The sequence below is a fragment of the Pomacea canaliculata genome, linkage group LG4, assembly GCF_003073045.1.
Source record: "Pomacea canaliculata isolate SZHN2017 linkage group LG4, ASM307304v1, whole genome shotgun sequence".
NCBI lineage: Eukaryota > Metazoa > Mollusca > Gastropoda > Architaenioglossa > Ampullariidae > Pomacea > Pomacea canaliculata.
In genome coordinates, this window is record NC_037593.1 from 7,224,112 (window position 1) to 7,244,976 (window position 20,865).

Genomic DNA, 20,865 nt, shown 5'->3' on the forward strand with positions numbered 1-20,865 from the left:
TAAACTGAATTATTTCTTCAATTTTTTTGGTTCTCGATTGTGGTCTATGATCGACGATATGTGGAAAGCCCTAAACCAGAAACCAGCCCTGTATGAAACAAATGACAAATGACAAATGACAAATAAGTAATCCAAGTAGACAAATATATAATAACCCGAGAAGTGCGCTGAGTTACAAAAATAAGAACAAAACAAGTGCTCGTCACAAGACAGCCATAAGGGAAGTGGTACATCGTACAAGACAAAATCACGCAATCTTTCATCTGGTCCGTTAGAATTCTTAAGACACAAACAGCATCACCCATCCTAGGTGGTTTTAGAGACGAAAAAAAAAACAACCCAAAAAACAAACAAACAAAAATAAAAAACAATCTGTTCCTGTTGATTTCTCGATCGCACGTTCTGGTGATGCGATGGGCAGTGATTGCCGCCAGCTGTAGGTTTTCTCCCGTTTTTGTTTCATCCTTCTAATTTGTTTTTGTTTCATATTTAACATTCACTTCATTCCTTCTTCTGACCTAGCCTCTTTACTATTTATTAAAGTAACAAAGCTTTATTGATGTCAAGCACAGCCTCTACTTTGTCCTCTCCTTTGCCGAATCATGACTGAGGAATGAGTCAACCGCCTGATGCGCATAAACATGGCGGACTGTGACATTCTTTCTTCCTGCAAAGTCCATTTCATATCATTTATCTGGCGACTTCACGGTCTGGAGATCCCAGATGGAAGCAGTACTTGCCGTGTCTGATTTCTTTGTTTCATATTATAAGTGTCGACACCAACTCGATCCTCTAACCACTTCTACTGTCATTCCCCTCGCACCATCCTCAAGCATAGGCCACCTGCTGAAGGTCTGTGACATCATTTGTCCGGTAAGATTGCGGGGCTGTTGGGTTACTAATGATCTAGTCACGTGACATGAGTGTAAACATATTCACACACACACAGATCGAGTTTCCTCTGCTGTCGAGTCATGTCACGTGGTTGCAGGCAGGTCTACCTTTTTCAGACTTAGTCGAAACCGTCGTTCTCTAGAGAGGAAAATTTGCAGAACTCGTTAACAACCACGCCCACCCAAACCCGGCCCCCGCCATTCCTTGTCTGTTTTCATGTTGCCTATTCACGAGCAGTCATGCACAAACCTTTTGGTTATTTGAGAACAGTGGATCCTCTTTCATCCCCACAGTCGACCCTCGTGTTTATTTTTAACCTGCGACATGTAGAAGCACTTCTGTCGGTTAGTATTACCTTATGATCATTGGTTCGTAACCGAGCTCAGGCCTGTGGCTAGAAAAATCCCCGGGTCACCGCCGGCGGAAGGAGACTGGGCTGACCTTTCACCTGTTTCGCTCGAGACACGGTAAACCATTTTCACAGTGCATCCTGTTGACACCAGAGGAAAGAACTCGCGACTGTTCAACGAATCTTACTAGGCAAGGGAGAGAATCGAACGGGCGGCGCCATCATCAGAAGTCGGTCAAAATAATTAAGTGCACAATGAGCACGAGACTCGGAGACAGGAAAATAACTGTGATTAAGTGGCACAGGAGGTGAAAGGTCGCCACAGCGAGGCTGTGCTGGTGTTTGCAATTGTCTAATGCATGATAATGTTAGGGAAAAGAAAAAAAAGAGTAGTCACACGTTCGCTAATATGTACGGTTAAGAATGTCCTTTAACCTTTCCCCCCAGCCGCCTCCCCTTTCTCTCCTAGACGTGAAAAATGAAACAAAGGGGAATCAGACGGCAACACATTTGATCAGATAAAAATGAGCTCAGCGTGGACAAGATGTTATCTCGAGAATAGGAGGGACAATGAGGGAGAAGGTGTGGCTGGTGTGTGTGTGACAGTCTGTGTGTGCGTTTGTGTGTTTGAGTGCGTGCATGTGTGTGTGTTCGAGTGCGTGCATGTGTGTGTGTGTGCTTCACGCAAGTCATCAGAGTAGACACTGAGATGCTTCAAGTCTCCAGTCCTGTAGCCCAGGACACATGATGGAGGGTCAGGCCAGGTCCTTATTCTCTCGTGACTCCCTCGAGATTAGGTGGGTCACGGGATAAGACATAGTAAAATATTACACTTCCTTCAGAATAAAGCCTTCAAAACTCATACCTTCACATATGTCTGTGCTTCTTGAAGTCCCTATTCCTCTCTGTGGGTTTGTGTGTGCGTCCGTGTCTCTCTCACTGTATGTTTTTTATTCTTTCTTCTTCTGTCCCCTGTTTGAGATTCTCGCCTTTTACTCCGTCATTTCCCAGGCTATGCAGCGACCACTTGGGCATGATTTTAAAAAATGTCTTTTCTTTATTTTTCTTTCATCCATGTAGAGTTCCCACGCCAGCGTTCCTAAACTCGTGTCTATGGTGTGTCGACATTCGTGTTTTGATTACAACACCAAGGCCGCTGGGCAATCATCGCAAGGACCCAAACAGCCTGACCGAAGTGCAACAGGCACATCCATGTCTTTTAAGAAGAAGAAGGAAAAAAAAAACACAAAACAACTACCCGAACTCAATCGACTTTGGAACAGTATATTCACAGCTCAGAATTAAATTAATAATGAACGCATTTTCCCGTTCTACGAATTCTTCTCCTCGTAACTTTTTTTGGTAATGAAGTTGGACTCCCTTTCTTTACAATACCCCTCCCCTTCTTTTCAAAATTTCTCCTTCCTTCATCGCAGGAAACCTTTCTTGTTCGTCTCTTCCCTTCACTAATCACCTTTATGCTTTATATGTTTATCCCCAGATGTCTATGAATTACTCTGCCCGAGACACGGATCATATTCGTCGGTGTTCACTCAAATTTTACTGGAATCTCTGTCAGGGTCTGCTGGCGTTGGGTCTGTGTTCGGGTCCTCTCTCCCACGACCTTTTCCTTGTCCTTTTATCCATTCACCCTCTGAACTCTTATTTCAGACTGGTTCTACTGCTGTTGTGTTGCACATTTTTCACGCTTCAGAAGGTTCGACTGTATCACTGTTAGACTGCATACAGGAGTAATCAAACTATTGATGGAAAATAAATCCAAATAAAAAATAAATATTAATTTACTTGAAACCTGATTGAGTACTTTCTGTCTATACGCGTTTACAGGTAAGTAAATCAAATTGTTCCAGATCCACCAGAGAAAATAAATCATGCCGTATGTCAATCTCTTCCTTATAAAAAATGTTATTAGACTAGATTTTCTATTTACATTTTCTTTATTATCTTGAGCTGTGGTCAGCAGGTCCTGCATGGTTATGGTCAGTAAATTCTTTGTACTTAGCACCAACTTAGGACACTGTTAGACAAAAGTCTGCATTTATATGTTTCTTTTTAAACCCTTCTGAATTTGAATGTTGTTTAAATATGTTCTGGTTGAATATGTTTAAACGCTATGTAGTCTTGTTTAATGTTCTTAGTGTCTTCTTTCTGAGCTTGTTTTGTTATTTTGTGTATGTTGTGATCTCGTGTGTTCTGTGTTTTTACTCTGAATGTTCTTGTACAGTGTGTGTAATGCTTTCTGTATGCCTATGTCTGAATGGTACATACCAACATTCGTATGCACAAAGACTCAGCAGGCCACTCATTTAATTACCTCCGCTCCTTCCCCACACGGCGACAGACGACAAACGACAACATGTTTAATTTGTAGACCGCTTTATTCCCACCTTTAAAAAAGTAATTCCAATGCTTAAGAAACCGGAGTCAAACAGTAAAGAGGTAACGCATTCCAGGACCCTAGGATAAAGAATGTAATACCGAGATGCAACCATTAAGGTGGTCGTCAAGCAATTTAATGCAAAAGTTGCATTCATCATTTATATATCGTCTTATTTTCTCAAATTATCTCAGCTGTTTAAATAGTTTGCAGAAAAGAACAATAATTTTACCTGTGTAGGTTTTTCTTTGCCACAATATCTATTTTGAGTAAAATCTATAAATAAATATAAATAATTTTTTTAAAAACTGGTACGTACAATGTCACTACAGCAACATAACCACACTGGTCTTCTACGGTCAAAGGGAAGCTACACCCTTACAAGGTTGTAAACGACAAGGAAGCAGCAGTAGACTCCCTTGGTTGTCTCATTTACACACACACACATATAGATTACCAATTAACAGATGTATTCATTCATTCACTTTAAACAATATTTTATTCTTCCTAGTCGTCAGCAGTTGTATGTGTCTTACAAAGAATGCCTCAATTACAGTTCTTTGTATTTGAAATGTACTTTCTCTGTTGACAATTCTCATCTGTGCATCCTGAGTTCAGATCTCGTCTAGTGCAAGCTTTCTTTTTCTGCTTGTGGATCTGTTTACAGGGCCAGGAGCTTCGCGGTAATGTAGCCTTAGTTGCTGGTTCGGCTTCTAACATAAATTTCTCTCCCTCATCCCCCGAGAGCCAGAACGGGCCTCAGTGTAGAAACCTCTCCAGGCCCTTTAAGTTAATTATTGCAATCGTAAATTATTCAATTCCATTGTCACTGCCTACGTTTCATTTAGTAACATCATATATACAGCTGAAAGTATTTAAATTTTAAAAAATGTGATTTTTCATACAGATGAAGTGCTTTGTCAGAAATATATATTGTGAGGAAATCCTTTCTCAAGTAGTAAAAAAATGCATAATTTTGTTTCTGTGTACCATTAGTTTCGCTAAAATATCCTAAAAATTTCTATTTTCTAACATCATATTGTTAGAAAATTATCTGTCTTTGATCTGCTCATATGTTAAAATTAATACCATTACTAGTTTAGTGAAGTTTCTTAAATTATGTCTTCTGAAAATGACAACAGACTGGGGTAAGGTCCGTGGAATTTGTTTCGTTTAAGCCCCTCGTATACTACTGTCTGTGGAGACATTTGGTTAGTCAACATTCCCTCATTCATAGCTATAGGTCAACTCAATTTGTATGTGTATGAATCAGTGTCTGTGTAAGCGTGTATTTTAAAGCTTGAAATTTGCCTCCACATCTGACCAGGTTCTTTGTCCATTTTGTTCTCATATTCCCTCTGGTTTCCCGTTCTTCTGTCTGTCTCTCTCTCTCATACAATGCGTCGACACACACCTCCCCTTTATAGTAGTCACGATCTGGAAGCAACAAAAATATAAATTAGGGTTTGACCAGGTTGAATCTTCTCCAGTAAGAAGTTTTAGGACAGTGTCACGAGCGAGCATGTCACCAGAGATTAGGTGACGTTGGCCGCACGCGCTGTAACCTGGAGGTCGCTGCCGCACGGCCTGGTGTAGCCTGCTGTGCGTCTGCTGTGCGTCAGCTGTGCGTCTGCCTGTCAGCCAGCGAGTCGCACCCAGCCACAGCACCGCCGCGTCCAACAAGCTGTCGCGGTCGTCTGGTGCTGCAGGAGAGTTCGCACAAGGGAAGTACGTCACGGTCAAGCCAACAGAGTGACTGTCCGTTCTGTAAGAAAGTGAATTTCGTTTATACGTCCTGCCTTCCTTCCTTCCACGAAAGTGATTTTGGAAACAGACTGTCTGAGAGTGAGGTCAACACGCCCCCTGCAGGTAAGCATCATCATCAGCAGTTTCTTTCCTTCCTCCCTTGTCAACCACACACAGACTCCCAGTTCCACTTTCCTGTGACAAACGCCTCGACACAATCAAAGACGCCGAACCTTTTACAGGCGCGGTATTCAGGCCACCAGTTCAGCTTTGATGGGTTTCTGTCCTGGTTGCCTTGGTTACGAAAGATAGGGCAAAAGTGCCGTTCTAGTGTCTCTGGTGACACCTGTCATTGTTATCAGCCAGGGATAAGGAATGGATTTGTTTCGTGACTTGGAAGAGTTGAAGTGCGATACTGAATACATGTACCCAAAGCTGACGAACGTGCGCGAGAGAGAATGAATAAGATGAGGATGAGTGAAAACAGACTCGCGAAAATGATTACACAAGAAATGTCTCATGGTTTCTCTGATTCCCATCCGTTGCATGGGATTCTTTTAGCAAAAATGGTGTGAGACTAAACGCAACATCTGCTAGTGGAGAATTCGTCAAACTGAACACAACATCTACTTTAGCTTGTAAGTACCATTCTCACACTGCTTGTGGACTGTCTGGAGTCTCAATTAAGAAGTAAAGGTAAAGATTTCCGTTAGTTTTACCTCCAAGGCATCTTTGCTGCTGCTACATAACTACGACCCAAAAGTAAAGCCATACCCGCGAGGTCTGGACATCGCTTCGTAAATATGTCAACAAGAAGCTTGCCCTTGATGTCCCAGTTTTTTCTCCCGGGGAGATGGTTTACCAAAGGTTCATGACTATGGCCCCAGGAAGCAGAATTCGCGAATTGTTTAAACAATGACTCCATAAAACAATGTGTTGTTGTTGTACATGGACACCAGGGTGGGGGAGAGACTGCATGGTTTGCCTACATTAAAGAAGCATATTTTACACAAATCAAACATTTCTTGCACAATGTATGGACCCCTCTACAGGATCAACCAATCTTTGTTTTGTCAAGACGAGGAAGTAGGCTGATCTCACGTGAAGCCCCTGGGTAGCGATTCTTGTTTGATTAAACAGAATGGGGGGCAACTGTCGGAAACCGTGAGATGCATCGAGCTTTTCTGAACATGAAGACTTGGTCTGGCTATTTCTAAACCTGAAGGTACACGAAAGGCTTCATCAGTAAAGATTTTTTTTTTGGTCGTGTAATAGGTTTGTCCACTTGGATTGAGGAAAACAATCCAGGGAACTACATTGAACAATAGAATATGCCTGGAAGTTGCATTGCTTTATTTCTTCGTGTGTCTGTGCATTTTTCATCTGTCATTTTCTCGTTCACGCTCTCACTATCGTCCTGTGTCCGTTTGTCTATCTACTTCTCTCTCTATGGAAATATGAACCGTTGGATGAGGACGATAACAACATTTGTTGGGTGCTTCAGTTACAGCTCGCATTTCTCCATCCTAACCAGCATATCCGGCTCTCCTCTTTATGTAAAGCGGCTTAGTTCATATGAAAACCCGTAACATGCAACTCTTGTCACAGCTCTGTTTTAATTATTTATCCAGCATGTGACAGATTAATTTGTCATGTCTACTCTGGCCCAAAGCTCTGTAGGGGAATGACAATAGGTCGTGTTTAAAGACCTGATTGAGTAACCTATGAGTTGTCACGTGCAGGCAGACTGATAGTTATAATAGTGCCATCGTAAGCTTGTCACATCAAACGCAAAAATTAATATTTTGGGGAGAGAAAAGCTGGTTACTTTATCAAAATTTTACGTCCAGACATCACTAGAGGCCAGTCAGTAGGAGTTATCAATTCATGTCAACGAGAGGTTTCAATAATACCGAGCATAATTTCACGAGGGCGGGAAACAAACTGAAAACTGATGAACTAAAAGCTGTATTGTGTACTGAATTATTCGCTCTGACAAATACAATATAGTTTTATGAAACGAACCTCGTCCTCAAAGAAAAATTGCCCTCAGGTTGGTCTTTAAGAGAGCCTACAGTCGACAAACCGTTTTCTGAGGTAGTCGCTAGCGATGCTTGTGAATTTTTAAAGCTTCATTCGTTTCCATTTTCTATATTGTTCCTCAGTTGTCGGATCCTAACTGTATGTGCCGAACGTTTCCGACACGTGTACTTTGCCATATGGTGCAGTTCCTGGACATTTTGTCCTAACAGAGTGTCTGCGACTTTAACATTCGAGAGTCAGAATTCACCGACATATTCTCTGAATCACTTGCGAGGCTGAAGTCCTGACGATTCTTCGACAGTCAGAGAGCAGACGACAACCGTCTACAGTCGGCAAGTAATTCGTTAACGTCTGCTGCACTCCATCAACACCAGCCGCCTGTGGTTTCATGTTCGATCTTTGCTGTGCATTCCTTCTGGACTGGCACTCGGCACCGATCCTGCAATGCCACCTGTCGTGCATGAGGTGTGTGTGTGTGTGTGTTGACCTTTGTCCTTCTTAGTGCACAGGTCCTCAAGGTGTGTTTTTACTACCTTCATGCGCCTCATATCATTCAATTCGCTAAACAAACTGAAACCTATGAAAGGGAGAGAGCTTTCGTAATTTATTTTTCAGCATGAAAGATGAAAATACGGTCCCTAGACTTTTTTGTGTGTAAACACGTGAACCAAATGAAGTGCTTCCTGTCTGCTAATAAAAGAATAGACGTCTCCGGTCACAGTAATATGAAGCGATTGGAGTTTTTCCAGACCGGAAGTTGAATACCTCTACGCCATGAGTCGGGGATTGATTACAGCTGGGTGGGTGAGTACAGCGGGAGCTGAGTTACAAGGGTGTAAACAGGACTGGAAATAGAAGTAACAGTAGGCAATAACGAGCTCTATCAGATGGCTAGCATTAGCTAATATGAAGCAATGTTAGGTGACTTTATCCAATGTTGTCACACCACACGGTTTGACATGCGCGGACAGACAGCAGTCCATCTACACACGTCCATGCATAGACATTTCCCTTCATCCATCTTTAATCACTAAGAATAGAAATGTTCTTACCTTTCCTGAATTTCCGTAGATCGGCAAAGTCTTGCACGGAATGAGTCGGTATTCTGCCGACATAACTCCTCGCCGCGAGTTGACACGACTGCCTCCAGGTGGCGGTCCTGTACTTGTCCGCGACACACGGTGGTTGCAGTCGGCACAGGTACTCACAGCCCTCCCGCAAGTCTGTTCCCCCAGCATCCAGGTACTTCCGCAGCAAAAGTTAAGCAGCCTCCATTAAACTCCCACCCCGGGTAGACTTGACACACGATGAGCTGCACACGGCTCTCACGTGAGGCTCAGGAATCGTGCAAACCCTCAACTGTCAGCGTCTCACGTGCACAAAGGTCACTGAACACGTGTGCTGACACGATCCCCCCTCTGTACTGCAGATATTGTTATAGGAGCTAATATTCTGTAGAAGAGGGAATGATGGGGTAGATAGAGAGAGGATAGAACAAAAAAGCTCTGTAATATTTCAGGAAACAGTATTTTGCACTGTTTATAAAAAAATTCATCCCGTTAAACCTTTAAAAACCAAAAGACCTGACAGCTCTACGATGGCTTCGATTTCCAAACAACAACACTGGGAAAATAGGCATTGACTTCAGTTTCCATGACACAGTTCGACCTTTGCTGGAGAGCTTATTATTATTTCTTTTGTGTCTCGTCATAGCCATCACTCTCTCTTTCTATATATAGTGTTTCTTTGTCTATCCGTCTGTCTGCATGTCTGTCTGTGCAATAGTCTTTTAGCTGCTGATGGCCGTGAAGCACCAGCCTCCCTTTGTCCCTCACTTGCACGCATGCAGCTGCCCACGTCGGTCTAACGGCTTTGAAGCCTAGCAGACGACACCTGCTGGTCACTGCCCCAACCCCAGGTCAACGACGTTAGTCACGTGTTTGAGAAACGTGTAGGTGTTATCAATACGGTGTTGTTTCCTCCTCAGTCACATCAAGCAGTTGGGGGTAGTTAGGGGTAGAGTGGAGAAAGCGGGAGGATCCAAGCTCTTGTGTCCAGTGAAAGGTGAAAGGTGGGAAGGATGTAGAGGAGGACCCACAAACAAAGGGAGCTGATCCATATGGTCAGAAGGGTTCCGTGCAGAGGAAGAAGGGGATGGTTCGCTGCTGCTACAGGCTGGCGAACCGCTGGACTGTAGAGGACCACGTGGTCAAGGAGAGCGGGAGGAAACTGAGAAAGTGGGTGGGGAAGGGGTGGGAGACAGTGGAAGGGGAAATGATGCTGGATGCCATGTAAAGCCGACTGCCGTGAGGTCATTTCCGCTAGAGGTCGCCTCGGTTCGTTGGTGTTCTGCATGCCACATCCTCCTCCTCTTTCTCCTGCTCGCCATAATTGTCTTCCTCCTCCTCATCATCATCATCATCATTATCATCATCAGCATCCCTGTCAAGCAGACATGTCATCATGATATGTTTCAGAGAAAATCCAGCTTACAAGCTTCTCTGAGTTCTGGAAACAAGGACACGTCAGAACCTCCATCATCAACAACAACAACAGCAGCAACAGCAAAATTCAGCATCGACCACAACTCTTACAACCGAGAGATCTTTTTAAAGGAGAGGAAGGTCTGACCTGCGCCGCTGGTGAATGTCAGCCCCGCTTGGGGGAAGTGGCGAGGAAAGGAGGGGCGAGAATAGCGGATCGAAGCCCGACAAGCTTTCAAGGGGGAAAAAAATGACGTAGGAAGGAGTTAAGGCCCCTGGCAGGCCCTCGCGCGCGGAGTAAAGTACCATGGCAACGGCTGGGGTCAAGTCAACGAAGGTCACACAGCTGTCTTGTGCTTACAGAACGGACTTGAGACATCGGCCCATCACGTGATTCTTGGGAAACACAGCAATGTCGGAAATCTGACGACGACATTTCCGACACTAATCAGAGCAGTTGACAGCGACATTTCAAGAGTTAAACCTGAGCAACCTGACGGCTTGGGCCAACAGCCCTCCTTCACTACCAACAGCCCTCATCCACCACCAACAGCCCTCAACCACAAATACATACTATCACAGTTTGTCTACATCTCCGAATACCTAATAGGATCAGGTCGGAGGTCATTTTTGTGTCGGCACGTGATTTTGCCGGCACGTGGAGTGGAATCCATCGATCGCGCAGGTGCAGACCAAGCGGTGGAGAGCAGCTGTGGATGCTAACAAAATTTCCGCTTCATGTGGCGAAGTATTTGTTTTACTCACCGTCAGCTCACGTCAGACACGCGCCGTGGGTGTTATGGCGACAGCACACACTTAACAACCTGCCAGCAACAGCAAGCATCACATATCGACCCCCATTCTTCAGAATTTTTAACGAGTTTTTTTGTATTATTGGATCGTAATGGTAGGAACTGTTTACTCTCCGTAATTTACAGAGAATCGCAAACATCGGCGGTGCTGACGTTGTCCCAGCAGACATCATGGCCGGCGGAGGGACGTCAGATGCCGAGGGCGATATGCACCCTGACAGGGTTCCGAGATGAAGAACTCGTCAGCATGGCTGAAGCAGAAATCGTCATCCCGTGCTAAGACCCCACAAGGGCAGCACGTGCGGAAAGACAGTTTGACACGTCACATGTGACGTTTTTGACAGTACAGACTAGGCACTGAGTGTGATTGAAAGTGACTGCATGGTTACTGAGGCCTCATCGCTAAGCAAAAACAGATCTTCTGCTGACTGCTGACAGAAGTGCCTCAATATGACAGTGACGTCACGGGGGACGGTTGTCGCCCACTGTAGACAGTCTTTAACAGGAGGGTTACATCTGTCACTATGGTCGTAGGTAAGGGAGAAACACTTTCATGGGAATTGAAGTAATTGTTATAGACAACCTTTTTGGGGATTTTCATTGTGCCAGTGACATCGATGGTGATGTTCTCCTTATAAAGGGACAACACTCTAGCAGAATTAAACGAGTCAGTGTGCTAGTGACGTATGAGATGACTTTCTCGTTCACTGCGGATAGACTCTAAACGAAAGCGTTAGCAGTTGGTTTGTGACAGTGACATCACAATCCCCACCTCCTCTCTCTCTGCACGGACATCGTTCTAGCGGAGGTTTTTTTTCTAAGGAAGTGACATCATTACAGAAGACTTTGTGAAGCTCAGGAGGGGTCAATACAACGTACGTAACATTCCAACGTCCCGGTCAGATGTAAACAGCTCTCACGAAAGCTTTGAAGCCTCCCAGCATGACAGCGCCGAGTCACGTGACTTTCATCTCGACCGAGTCAAGCTCTTCATCAGGACCTTCAACTGCTTGGGACAGTGCCTCCCTTAGGTCAGAGGTCGACTTCTGGACCGCCAGCCGCTCGACCAGCGCGTCGTCGCTCAACCGGACGTTGGACGCAGATACGTGGCGCTACCCGCCGGAAGTGAGGGTCGCCACCACAGTGGCGGTGTCCTGCGTGTGCGGGGTGGCCGTGCTGCTCAACATCCTCCTGGCTCTCACCATCCAGTTCTCGCCGAGCCTCAAGACTCCGCCCAACTCTCATCTCCTCAACATCTGCTGCAACAACTTCGCGCTGTCGCTGCACATGCTGATGGCGCTGCCCTCCCTGCATCTGAACGGAAGTCACGTGCAGCACAAGGGGAGCGAGATTCTGTCGGGGCTGCAGCTCTTTCTGCTCATGCATTGTTTATTCCAGGCAAGTCGCATGTTTATTGAAGTCAGCTACATTGTTTGTTTGAGATACGTGTCATGTTTATTTAATGTTGGGGAAGATGGGAAGATATTTATATATTTATATATCTCCATTAATTTCTTCTTTCACTTTGTTTTCCAGTACTGGTGTGCCTTTGCGTCGATCGGTTATTATCGCTTCAAAACCATCCGTAAGCCTTCTTTATCGCTAAGGGTGAGGAAACTCCTCGTATCACGCTCCATCACAATAACCTGGGTGATCTCCCTTCTAGTGGCCATAACCTTCAGTCTCACCACATCCGTCTACAGCGCTTATCTCCCTTTCACGCTTGATCCCTTTCGCGCGGCTTACTTGCTGAAGCCACCTCCGACAGCGGACGCAGCGCCCTCTAGGACTGGGGAGGAGAGTCTTTACAAGGACCGTTATGAGCAGGTCAGTGAACTGACGTTTGAAATTCTGTCTCCATGGCGACAGCTCTGAGAAACATCTCTGAGAATGTTTTTAGTCTCGCTAGAATGATTTCAAGATGTTGGATGATGATGGTGGTGATGATGATAGTTGAGGTGATGGTGGTGATGAATATGATGAATTGAAGATGACGAAGACGACGACGACTATTGCAATATGCATCACTGTGACATGTCGTAAGATAATAACTGTGTCACAAATGAAGGAAGCAACTGCTACTTTAGACCCGTTGTCATGCCAGCAGGATGTCATAGTAACCATGCAAAGTCAGCATTTGCCAAGCTAGCTGTGGCATTGGTTGTCATAGTAACAGTGTCACTGCAAAAGGTCATAGTGCTGTGTCGTTGTAACAGGTCGTGGTGATGTCGTTGGTCCTGGGCGGCCTGATCGTGGGGCTAGTGATCATCGTCAAGTCCTACTACAACATCTGTCGCACTCTCAATCTGTCAGGCTCCGTGGGCAAGAACCGGGTGTCCCCGTGGCCAGCTTACTCCTCCAGTTCACCCGTCACTTCGTCGGAGCAGCGGACGGGCGGCTTTGAACTGACCCCTCCTACTGTCCCCGGGGGGCGAGCATACAGGTGGGCAAAAGATGAGTAATGAGTTGATGCAGGTGAACAATACATGATGCTGGAATGACTATGATCACAGTGCAATGACAGGTGACTGGACTACTGGGCGTGTAGAGGAGACCGCCATGTTTGTTTATTGCACACACGTGTTATTCCTGGTATTATAATGTTATATTAATATTTGTTAAGACCCAATGCTGGAGGCCTGCCATTCTGTGTCTCGGGGTCGCCGACATCGGAGGAGAGCCAGTGGATCGTCCACTACCAGAAGTGCGACCACTGCGTCTTCATCGAGGACATCCTCACCTTGGACAAAGCGCACAACGGCAAGGTGTGCAGCACGCGCACAGGAACGACTACTTCTACACATGAACAGCATACAATCCACCTACACACACTCTATCTTTCCCACCCTAGTGTTTGAAGCAGTGACATCAAACCCCGAAGCTGGGTATATACCCTGTTTCAATCCTCTACATGACGAAGGTGTGGAGCAAACCTGAATCCGCAAAGGGTTGAGAGATGAGGGATGAGGGTCGTTGATAAAAGTTTTTCCTTTTTTTTTTTTTGCATGATTATCTTAAATTAAGCTTGTGTTTGTTCATTCCTATCGGGTATTATTTACACGCTGGTTTTCCTTTACACGGAAGGAAAATGTACTTCTGTCAGCAATTACCAGCGAGAAAATGTCTCTCCTGTCCCAGAACTCGAACTCCGACTCACACAAACGCTGTCTGTACGCTGGACAGCGCCCCCTGACGGCCACCTTCAGCAACGGCAGCACGGCGTCCGTCGGCAAGACGAGTGCCACCAGCAACACCAGCAACACCAGCGGCATCAGGTACCCGGACTTCTCCGACATTTCTTTGGGTGCCGACATCGTGCGTCTGCAAAGCCTGCGATGTCGGTGAGTTGACATCCATCAGGGTCCTACTCGTGGAACATGTTTACCCACCCTGTTACCCTTTACTCATGGAACCTGTTTACCCTCCCTGTTACCCGTATCCTGTAAATGGCATGGTCTGTAGCGATGTGTGATAGTAAGGGTGTGATGGGAAACTATTCCGGGTGGTTTTGTGACAGGACGGCTCTCAGCAAGCAGACTGTCCGGAGGGAGCGAGGGAGCCTCAACAGCGCCTCCAAGAACAGCCTGGCCATGCTGGTGGCCTTCCTCTTGTGTTCTCTGCCGCTCATCGTCTGCCAGGTGACACAACTCCTATCATCACTTCCTGTTTTCCCAAACACAGTCACACTCTAGCACCCTGGGTATATATTGGCTTATATTAGACCGACACTGGGCCAAGATCCTGTGCTTTATGAGTCTTTGGTTCGAGAATATTTATTGACCAATAACCAAAGGAACTTGGATGTTCTGAATGAAAAATCGCTGTCAACAAACATTGTTTTTATTTACAGGTGCCGGGTATCCTGTCGGATGTAGCTCCAGAGCGACGGATAGTTGTCCTGCTCGTCTGTCGGGTATTGTTTTTCCTGAACGCACCCGTGTACCCGATGTGGTACCTGCTCTTCAGTCACAGAGTCAAAAAGTGTCTAACTCGCATGTGCGAAGCCTTGCTGATCAGACTACACTTCCGGCAGTGATCTCCCCTCATAGCGAGTAGCATCGCAAGTGTTCATACCAAGGGAGAAGACTCCGTCTGGATGTTGGACCTGACTTCAAGTTTATTTATTTCAGAAAACAGAGATTTCAAGTGTGTGAACTATTATTATTATCTTGTTGACAAAGTTTATGCCCCAATGATGTCAACTCAGCTTCAGGGGTGAGTAGTCAGCAGTCGGACTTCTGTGTGCTCAACAGAAAACAAGATGGCTGCCAGATGTTCTCCCATGTGTTCTACAAGTCTCCTGATGTCAGAATGTGCCTGTGGTCAGTGACAGCCTCGCTCCCAGATCTCAGCAAAGCATTAACTCATTGATATACATTAAAGTCGGCAGTTGTTGATATTCTTTGAAGATTTTATTGTGATTTTATTTACAGAGAATCTGATGTTGACATTGTAAACTATTCACTGGGTGGAATAGAAATATTTTTCTATGGTCAACAGAAACCCAGGTTTTGAATATTATCTAAACTTTTTGTCTGCTCATGCTAAATGAACTCACATTATCTACACATGGCTTTAAAATGTTCAACTGTTTGTGTGCTGAGATAAAAACATTCAATAATTTTTCTGTTCTCCTTGTGTTCACTTATCATTTTAAGACATTGTTTACCATAAATAATTTCAGCCAGCCTTTATTTCTTCTAAGCATTAATATTTTGGAGTATGGGGTAACTCAAAAAATTATTCCAGTTCTTACTCCATACCTAAAGGTACCCATGGTAGGGTCATTTGTTTGTAAATGACAGCTTTAAATAATTATTTTATTTGTTATACTTGGTCTTTAATATATACTTCAGTCTAAAAGTTTACACGTGGTATTGTTTGGTGTTTTACTTTGTTATTGCATCTTATTATTTATTTCAAGAGTAAATTTTTCGAATTTGAAATGATTACAAATTGTGATTCTGTCATAAAAATTATACTGTGTGTGTAATGTAGTGAATGAGTGTGGTCTCGTGGGGTGGATTTTTGTGTCCTCTGTGAAACCAAAGTTACCAAGAATAAACTACAATAAACTCCTACATTTCAAGACCATTACACCAAACGATTTCCATTCTTTAGTGAAGAAACAGTCTTCTACAAAGAGTTCATAGCAATCTATTTTTTTCATTTCCTGTCATCGCAAAAATATAAAAAAATAAACTGGAGAGACTAAGCTGGATGGGTAGGACAAACACATTTTTATCCAACTTTGGAAATAAAGATTGACCAGAGTTCACTTCCTGCATCACGCAAAATAAAATAAAAAATAAATCCAAAATGTTAAGTGATTTAATGGACAGGAAATAGAGGATGCTTAGATTTTTCAAGTATTTTTAAACACATTGACTGTGACTGTCACGTGATCAGTGAGTTGGCCAAATAGAGACGAGTTCGCACTCTTGTCCTCTCGTCTGCCAGAATCGTTCCAATGTTCAAGATGTTCATCAGAACACATTACCAGACCTTTGACCTGTGTTCTGAATTCTCATCGCGAGTCGCCCCTGCCACCAGACGAGTGTCACTGATGAGCATTGAAGTACTCCACCTTGGCGGCGGACATCAGGAAGTACCCGGCGTTGTCCACGGAGCGGGCGGCGTGCTCGGCGGGTGGGAGAGTCCGCAGGGTGGGGAGGCTGCAGTTGCGGCTCAGGCGCTCCTCCGGTAGCGGACCGAGGCGGGAGTCCCCCCGAGAGCTGCCTGCAGGAGACGGCTCGAAGCCTTCGTCGTCCAAGTCGTCGGAATCGAGGGTCAGGGTCGACGAGGTGGAGCCCAGAGGTCGCACGGCGGACTCGCTGGCGGCGCGGTTCCTGCTCCGCAACTTCCGGCTGCTGATGTTGTTATTGTTGTTATTGTTGTTGTTGATTCCGCAGCCGCCGCAGGATACCTTTGGCACTGATGTCTGCGCTCGCATGACCCAGGATGCATCGCTGTTGTTGCGCTGCACTTGGCGCCTCGGGGAAGGAACCTCGGGCTCTGGTGGCGGGGCTGGCTCGCTGGGATCCAACCTGTATCAGGGGTCAAAGGTCAAATTTTGTGTGTGTGTTTTAAGTGGTAGTATCCTGCTGAATGTTCGTATCCTTAGGTCGCTAGAAAAATTTCACAAGTTTGCCAGACTTGCTAATTTTTACTCTTTGATGAAGGCCAACCATTTTCTTTATGGAATACACATCAAAAATTATCTAGAGATGCTTCTCAGGTATTTCCTGGTCATATTGGAAAGCAGCCTCCATGGACGAGAATTAAAGAAACTCGACATGTTTAAAGGTCGACAAGAGGGGAGCTAAGGATGGAAAATGCAGGGTAGATAACTCAGAATACCTAGTTGTTTCATTGGCCTCGGGGCTGAGGTCTTGCACCGCTTGACACCCGGCAGGAAGGTGTGGGCGCAGTTCACGGATGCTGAAGGTGTAGGAGGTCTTCAGCCTCTGATTGTGGCGCCGCAACAGGCAAACCCACGCCACCATGGCGATGTTGATCAGGACGAGCACGACGAGGAAGATTAGAAACAGGAGACATGTTTCTTGCTGGCCACCCTCTGAGGAAACGAACCGCGAGAGAAAAGATGTTGCAGTCACTTTTTTCTGGTTCAGTTATGAGATGACTAATAGCAGCACTGCAGAACTCAAACACACAGATAGTGATCACAGTGACGTCACGTTTGTACACAGAAACACCTGATTAGCTTAAATAAGAAAAAAGTCACGAAAATTACATTTGCACGGTAAAGCCGTAAATTAAAAAAAATTCACAAAAGATGGCTAAACGAAGAACAGACTAGAGAACCTTCGTTTACGAAGATGTCTATTGGGAGAAATGAATTGACACAGGTATAGACGAATATTTCAGAATAGAGATAAAGGGCAAAACGAAAAGCACAGACCAGCAAGAGACACCACAAGTGGATGTAGATTCAAAATAGATAGACAAAATGAGAGCAAGCAGCTCCCTCAAGTCAGTTAAACTTAAAAAAAGAAGGAAACACGGAAGAAAATATTTGATGTTGCAAACGATAGGTAAAATTGATACATTTCTTCGTCGTTCGAATTATGTTTAATTGTAAAGGATGAACTATTTTATAAAATTCAGTTTTTGTTCCCGTGAGCATAATTCAGACATATTTGATAACATTCTAATGTCTTGAATTATTAATTATAGGAACTTAATTTTTTTTTTCAAACGTAATGTTGACAAATACATTTGTTGATCTGTAGAATGGTAACAAAAACAAAGCAAATTTAAAACAGACATGTAGACACAAAGATCTTATAAAATAAGACACACATATGAACGATTGACACCCAAACAAACAATCGTCTGATGCACACACTCACCGGAAGTGTTGTGTTTCTTGTATGCGTCTATCCGCATATCATCTATCTTTCTTTCGAGTTCTCCTGCACAAAGATGTCAGCATCAATAAGTTGTTTAGTTGTTACACAATAAAACTCACTCACACACATGCAAACACACACCCACACACAAACACAAACGCAAGACGCAGACACTCTCCCACTCTCGGACAAAGAGAGAACCCCGGTCACGTGATTACAAGTGCACGTGCAGTAACATCCATGCACACAGAAGACATTTGTTTATATTTATCACGTGACATTCTACCTTCATTATCTGCGTACACCACTTTAATCTTGAAGCCTCTGTCCGTTTGTCTGCTGCCACCAGCGTACAACTCGATTCTGAAGCTCGGGTGGTGTACCCGATAAAAGTAGTCTTTGACTGGTTTATTGGAACAGCTGAATGTCATCGCTCTGTCAAACAAACAACGGAAATGGTGGTCACGAGCATTGTGTCCTTCACACAATTCTTTTGTTTAATAATATGTTTTAATTACAATTACAGGTTACAAACTTTCACATTTGTGTCGAGCTCAGTATTGATATTCATTGTTCAAATTAGACAGAAATTATTCTCTCAACATCCGCCGAAATCAACTTTTCAAATATCCACTAGCAAAGTATGTAAGTATATTTTTACAACCCATAAGAATTCTACCTGTCCATGTACTTTAGTGACTGCATTTTAACCGTTTCTTTTTTCTGTGCGCATCTTGGTGTTTCTCTCGACAGAAGTGGTTTATATACGAAGATACGGGACATTTCAAATCTTTCATAAAGTTCTCCCATGCATTTGAGAAACATCTTTCTACATTAGTACTTCTTTAAAATAAAATTTTATTTAAATTACAACATTACTCAGAAATAATAAAATACTGTGTAATTGTCGATAAAATACATTTTTTTCTTCTTCCTTTGTTTTAATAATCCAGCAGCCACTAATTCTTTTTGCAACCAATTTTCTTGTCATTTTATAATTTAAAAATTCGCTACCCAACCAAAAGAGTGTAAGTCTAACAGAGTAGGTGACCCTAGATGACCAGCTGCAAGGAGTTTGAGAAAGCTTTCTGGTGGAGTTGATATTTCCACTGGTAGTGTAGACATGATCATCAGCGCTATACTCTTTACATTCCTCCCCCAGTGTACATCTTCTAGTCCCTCCCTCCTGTCCCCAAACAAAGAGGAAGGACCCAGACTTACATCTGACCAATCTGACCGAATGAACCCGTTGAGCCACCCACATCTGACTGGTGAGTGAGGCGGACAGACATGACATACAGCAAACACATGCTTACATCTGACTAACGAACATCCTGTCTCCTTGACCTGCTGTCCTCTCGCACGCGACTCGGAAATCCATGAAGAGGACAGCCCAGGAGCCGCTGGTGACGTTCCACCTCCAGGTGGCGTTCTCGTTCGGATAAGGATCCGGGTACAATTCTGACGTCAGCTCGTAGTCACGCTTTGACGCGTGCAGCTTCTCGATTTGGAAATCAGCTCCAAGGGCTGAAGTGACACGATCACATGACAGTAGTGAAAATCGTACCACGACCACGATAACAGTAATCATCATCATCATCATCATCATCATTATCCCTGTTCTCTTTTTGTCGGGCAGACCCAGGTATAGGACCATGATATATAACTGCACAAACAATGCTGCTTAACTTGCAGATAAAAACATGAGAGGGAGAGAGAGTACGAACTTTTGAGACACGCTTGGAGAACTCGTAATTAAGAACAACAACCAAAAAAAAGCAACAACAAGAAGAAGAAAAACAAGAAGAAAAACAACAAAGAAAACAACAATAAAATCAACAACAAAAACAATAATAAAACCACAACAAAAACTACAATAATAAAAAACCAACAAAAACAACAATAATAAAAACAATAAGAAAGACAACAACAAAAACAACAATAAAAAACAACAAAAACAACAATAATAAAAACAACAACCCTAAATAGCTCGACTAAATAACTCTTACCTACTGCCGTCCAGTACATGAAGATGCAGACAAGACATCGCGTTCTAGAAAATTCGTCATGGACCATCTCAAAATCTTTCAATGTCTCTTGTCTCCTACCTTCTGCTCTTCTCTTCTCCTGTATTTCAACAAGTCAAAATATAATTTCCAAGAAATGCCAGGATCTTAACCCTGACTGTGTGGTTTTCCTCCTTAATTTTACTGCCAGGCCAGATTGTCTTCTTTCCTTCTTGTTGGATCTGATTTCAAACGCACGAAATGTCAGAATCCACACAACCGCTGACAAAACGCAGATTCTAACGTATCGAATGTTCGAGCAAATCTCTTGATAATGTTCTTCCTGATTAAAATAATCCGAGTTCGTCCTAATGCGTGTTAAATTGTTGCCTTCATTAACTCGAGACTGTTTACTGCCTTCTTCCCTGTTTGTTGTTTGCATGCTGACTCACACCTTCTCTGGAACACCACAACATCGTGTAGAGGAGCGAGCCTAGAGGTACGTGGGTCAAGCTCTCAACCAATCGGAAACTCAGACAGACCAGTGACCTTTGTCCCGAGGTTAATTTCTCTCGGTATTTCTCATTCGCTCGTCCCTTCCACCAACACCTACCCCACTCCGCCGCACTTCTTTCTCAGGTCTTCATGTGTCTCAGGGCAACAGGGTTCCGACCCCTATCCATACAACCTCCCCCACCAGCCTCACTACGACACTTAACAATGACTTTAGTCATGTCCCATGTCGGTCGCTGCTCGTCATT

At 44.1% G+C, this 20,865-nt stretch overlaps 2 protein-coding genes across 4 annotated transcripts; one reads left to right on the forward strand and one right to left on the reverse strand.

The window, feature by feature from the left end:
- Positions 1-5,201: 5,201 nt before the first annotated feature.
- Positions 5,202-16,022, forward strand: LOC112562230. Of its 2 annotated transcripts, none has more exons than XM_025235341.1 (8): positions 5,202-5,510; positions 9,908-12,123; positions 12,262-12,552; positions 12,942-13,168; positions 13,349-13,490; positions 13,864-14,000; positions 14,243-14,363; positions 14,576-16,022. In XM_025235341.1, the coding sequence occupies exons 2-8, from the start codon at positions 11,668-11,670 to the stop codon at positions 14,759-14,761; spliced, it is 1,560 nt and encodes a 519-aa protein (XP_025091126.1). In that variant the 5' UTR covers positions 5,202-5,510; positions 9,908-11,667; the 3' UTR covers positions 14,762-16,022. The 2 variants fall into 2 exon arrangements, with proteins under 2 accessions (XP_025091126.1, XP_025091125.1); XM_025235340.1 differs by having other exon boundaries at positions 5,204-5,510; positions 13,864-14,066.
- Positions 15,867-20,821, reverse strand: LOC112562231. Of its 2 annotated transcripts, XM_025235342.1 has the most exons (6): positions 20,108-20,821; positions 19,415-19,625; positions 18,385-18,533; positions 18,099-18,161; positions 17,086-17,302; positions 15,867-16,772 (listed from the first exon to the last, which is right to left on the reverse strand). In XM_025235342.1, the coding sequence occupies exons 1-6, from the start codon at positions 20,172-20,174 to the stop codon at positions 16,286-16,288; spliced, it is 1,194 nt and encodes a 397-aa protein (XP_025091127.1). In that variant the 5' UTR covers positions 20,175-20,821; the 3' UTR covers positions 15,867-16,285. The 2 variants fall into 2 exon arrangements, with proteins under 2 accessions (XP_025091127.1, XP_025091128.1); XM_025235343.1 differs by lacking the exon at positions 20,108-20,821 and having other exon boundaries at positions 19,320-19,450.
- Positions 20,822-20,865: the final 44 nt, after the last annotated feature.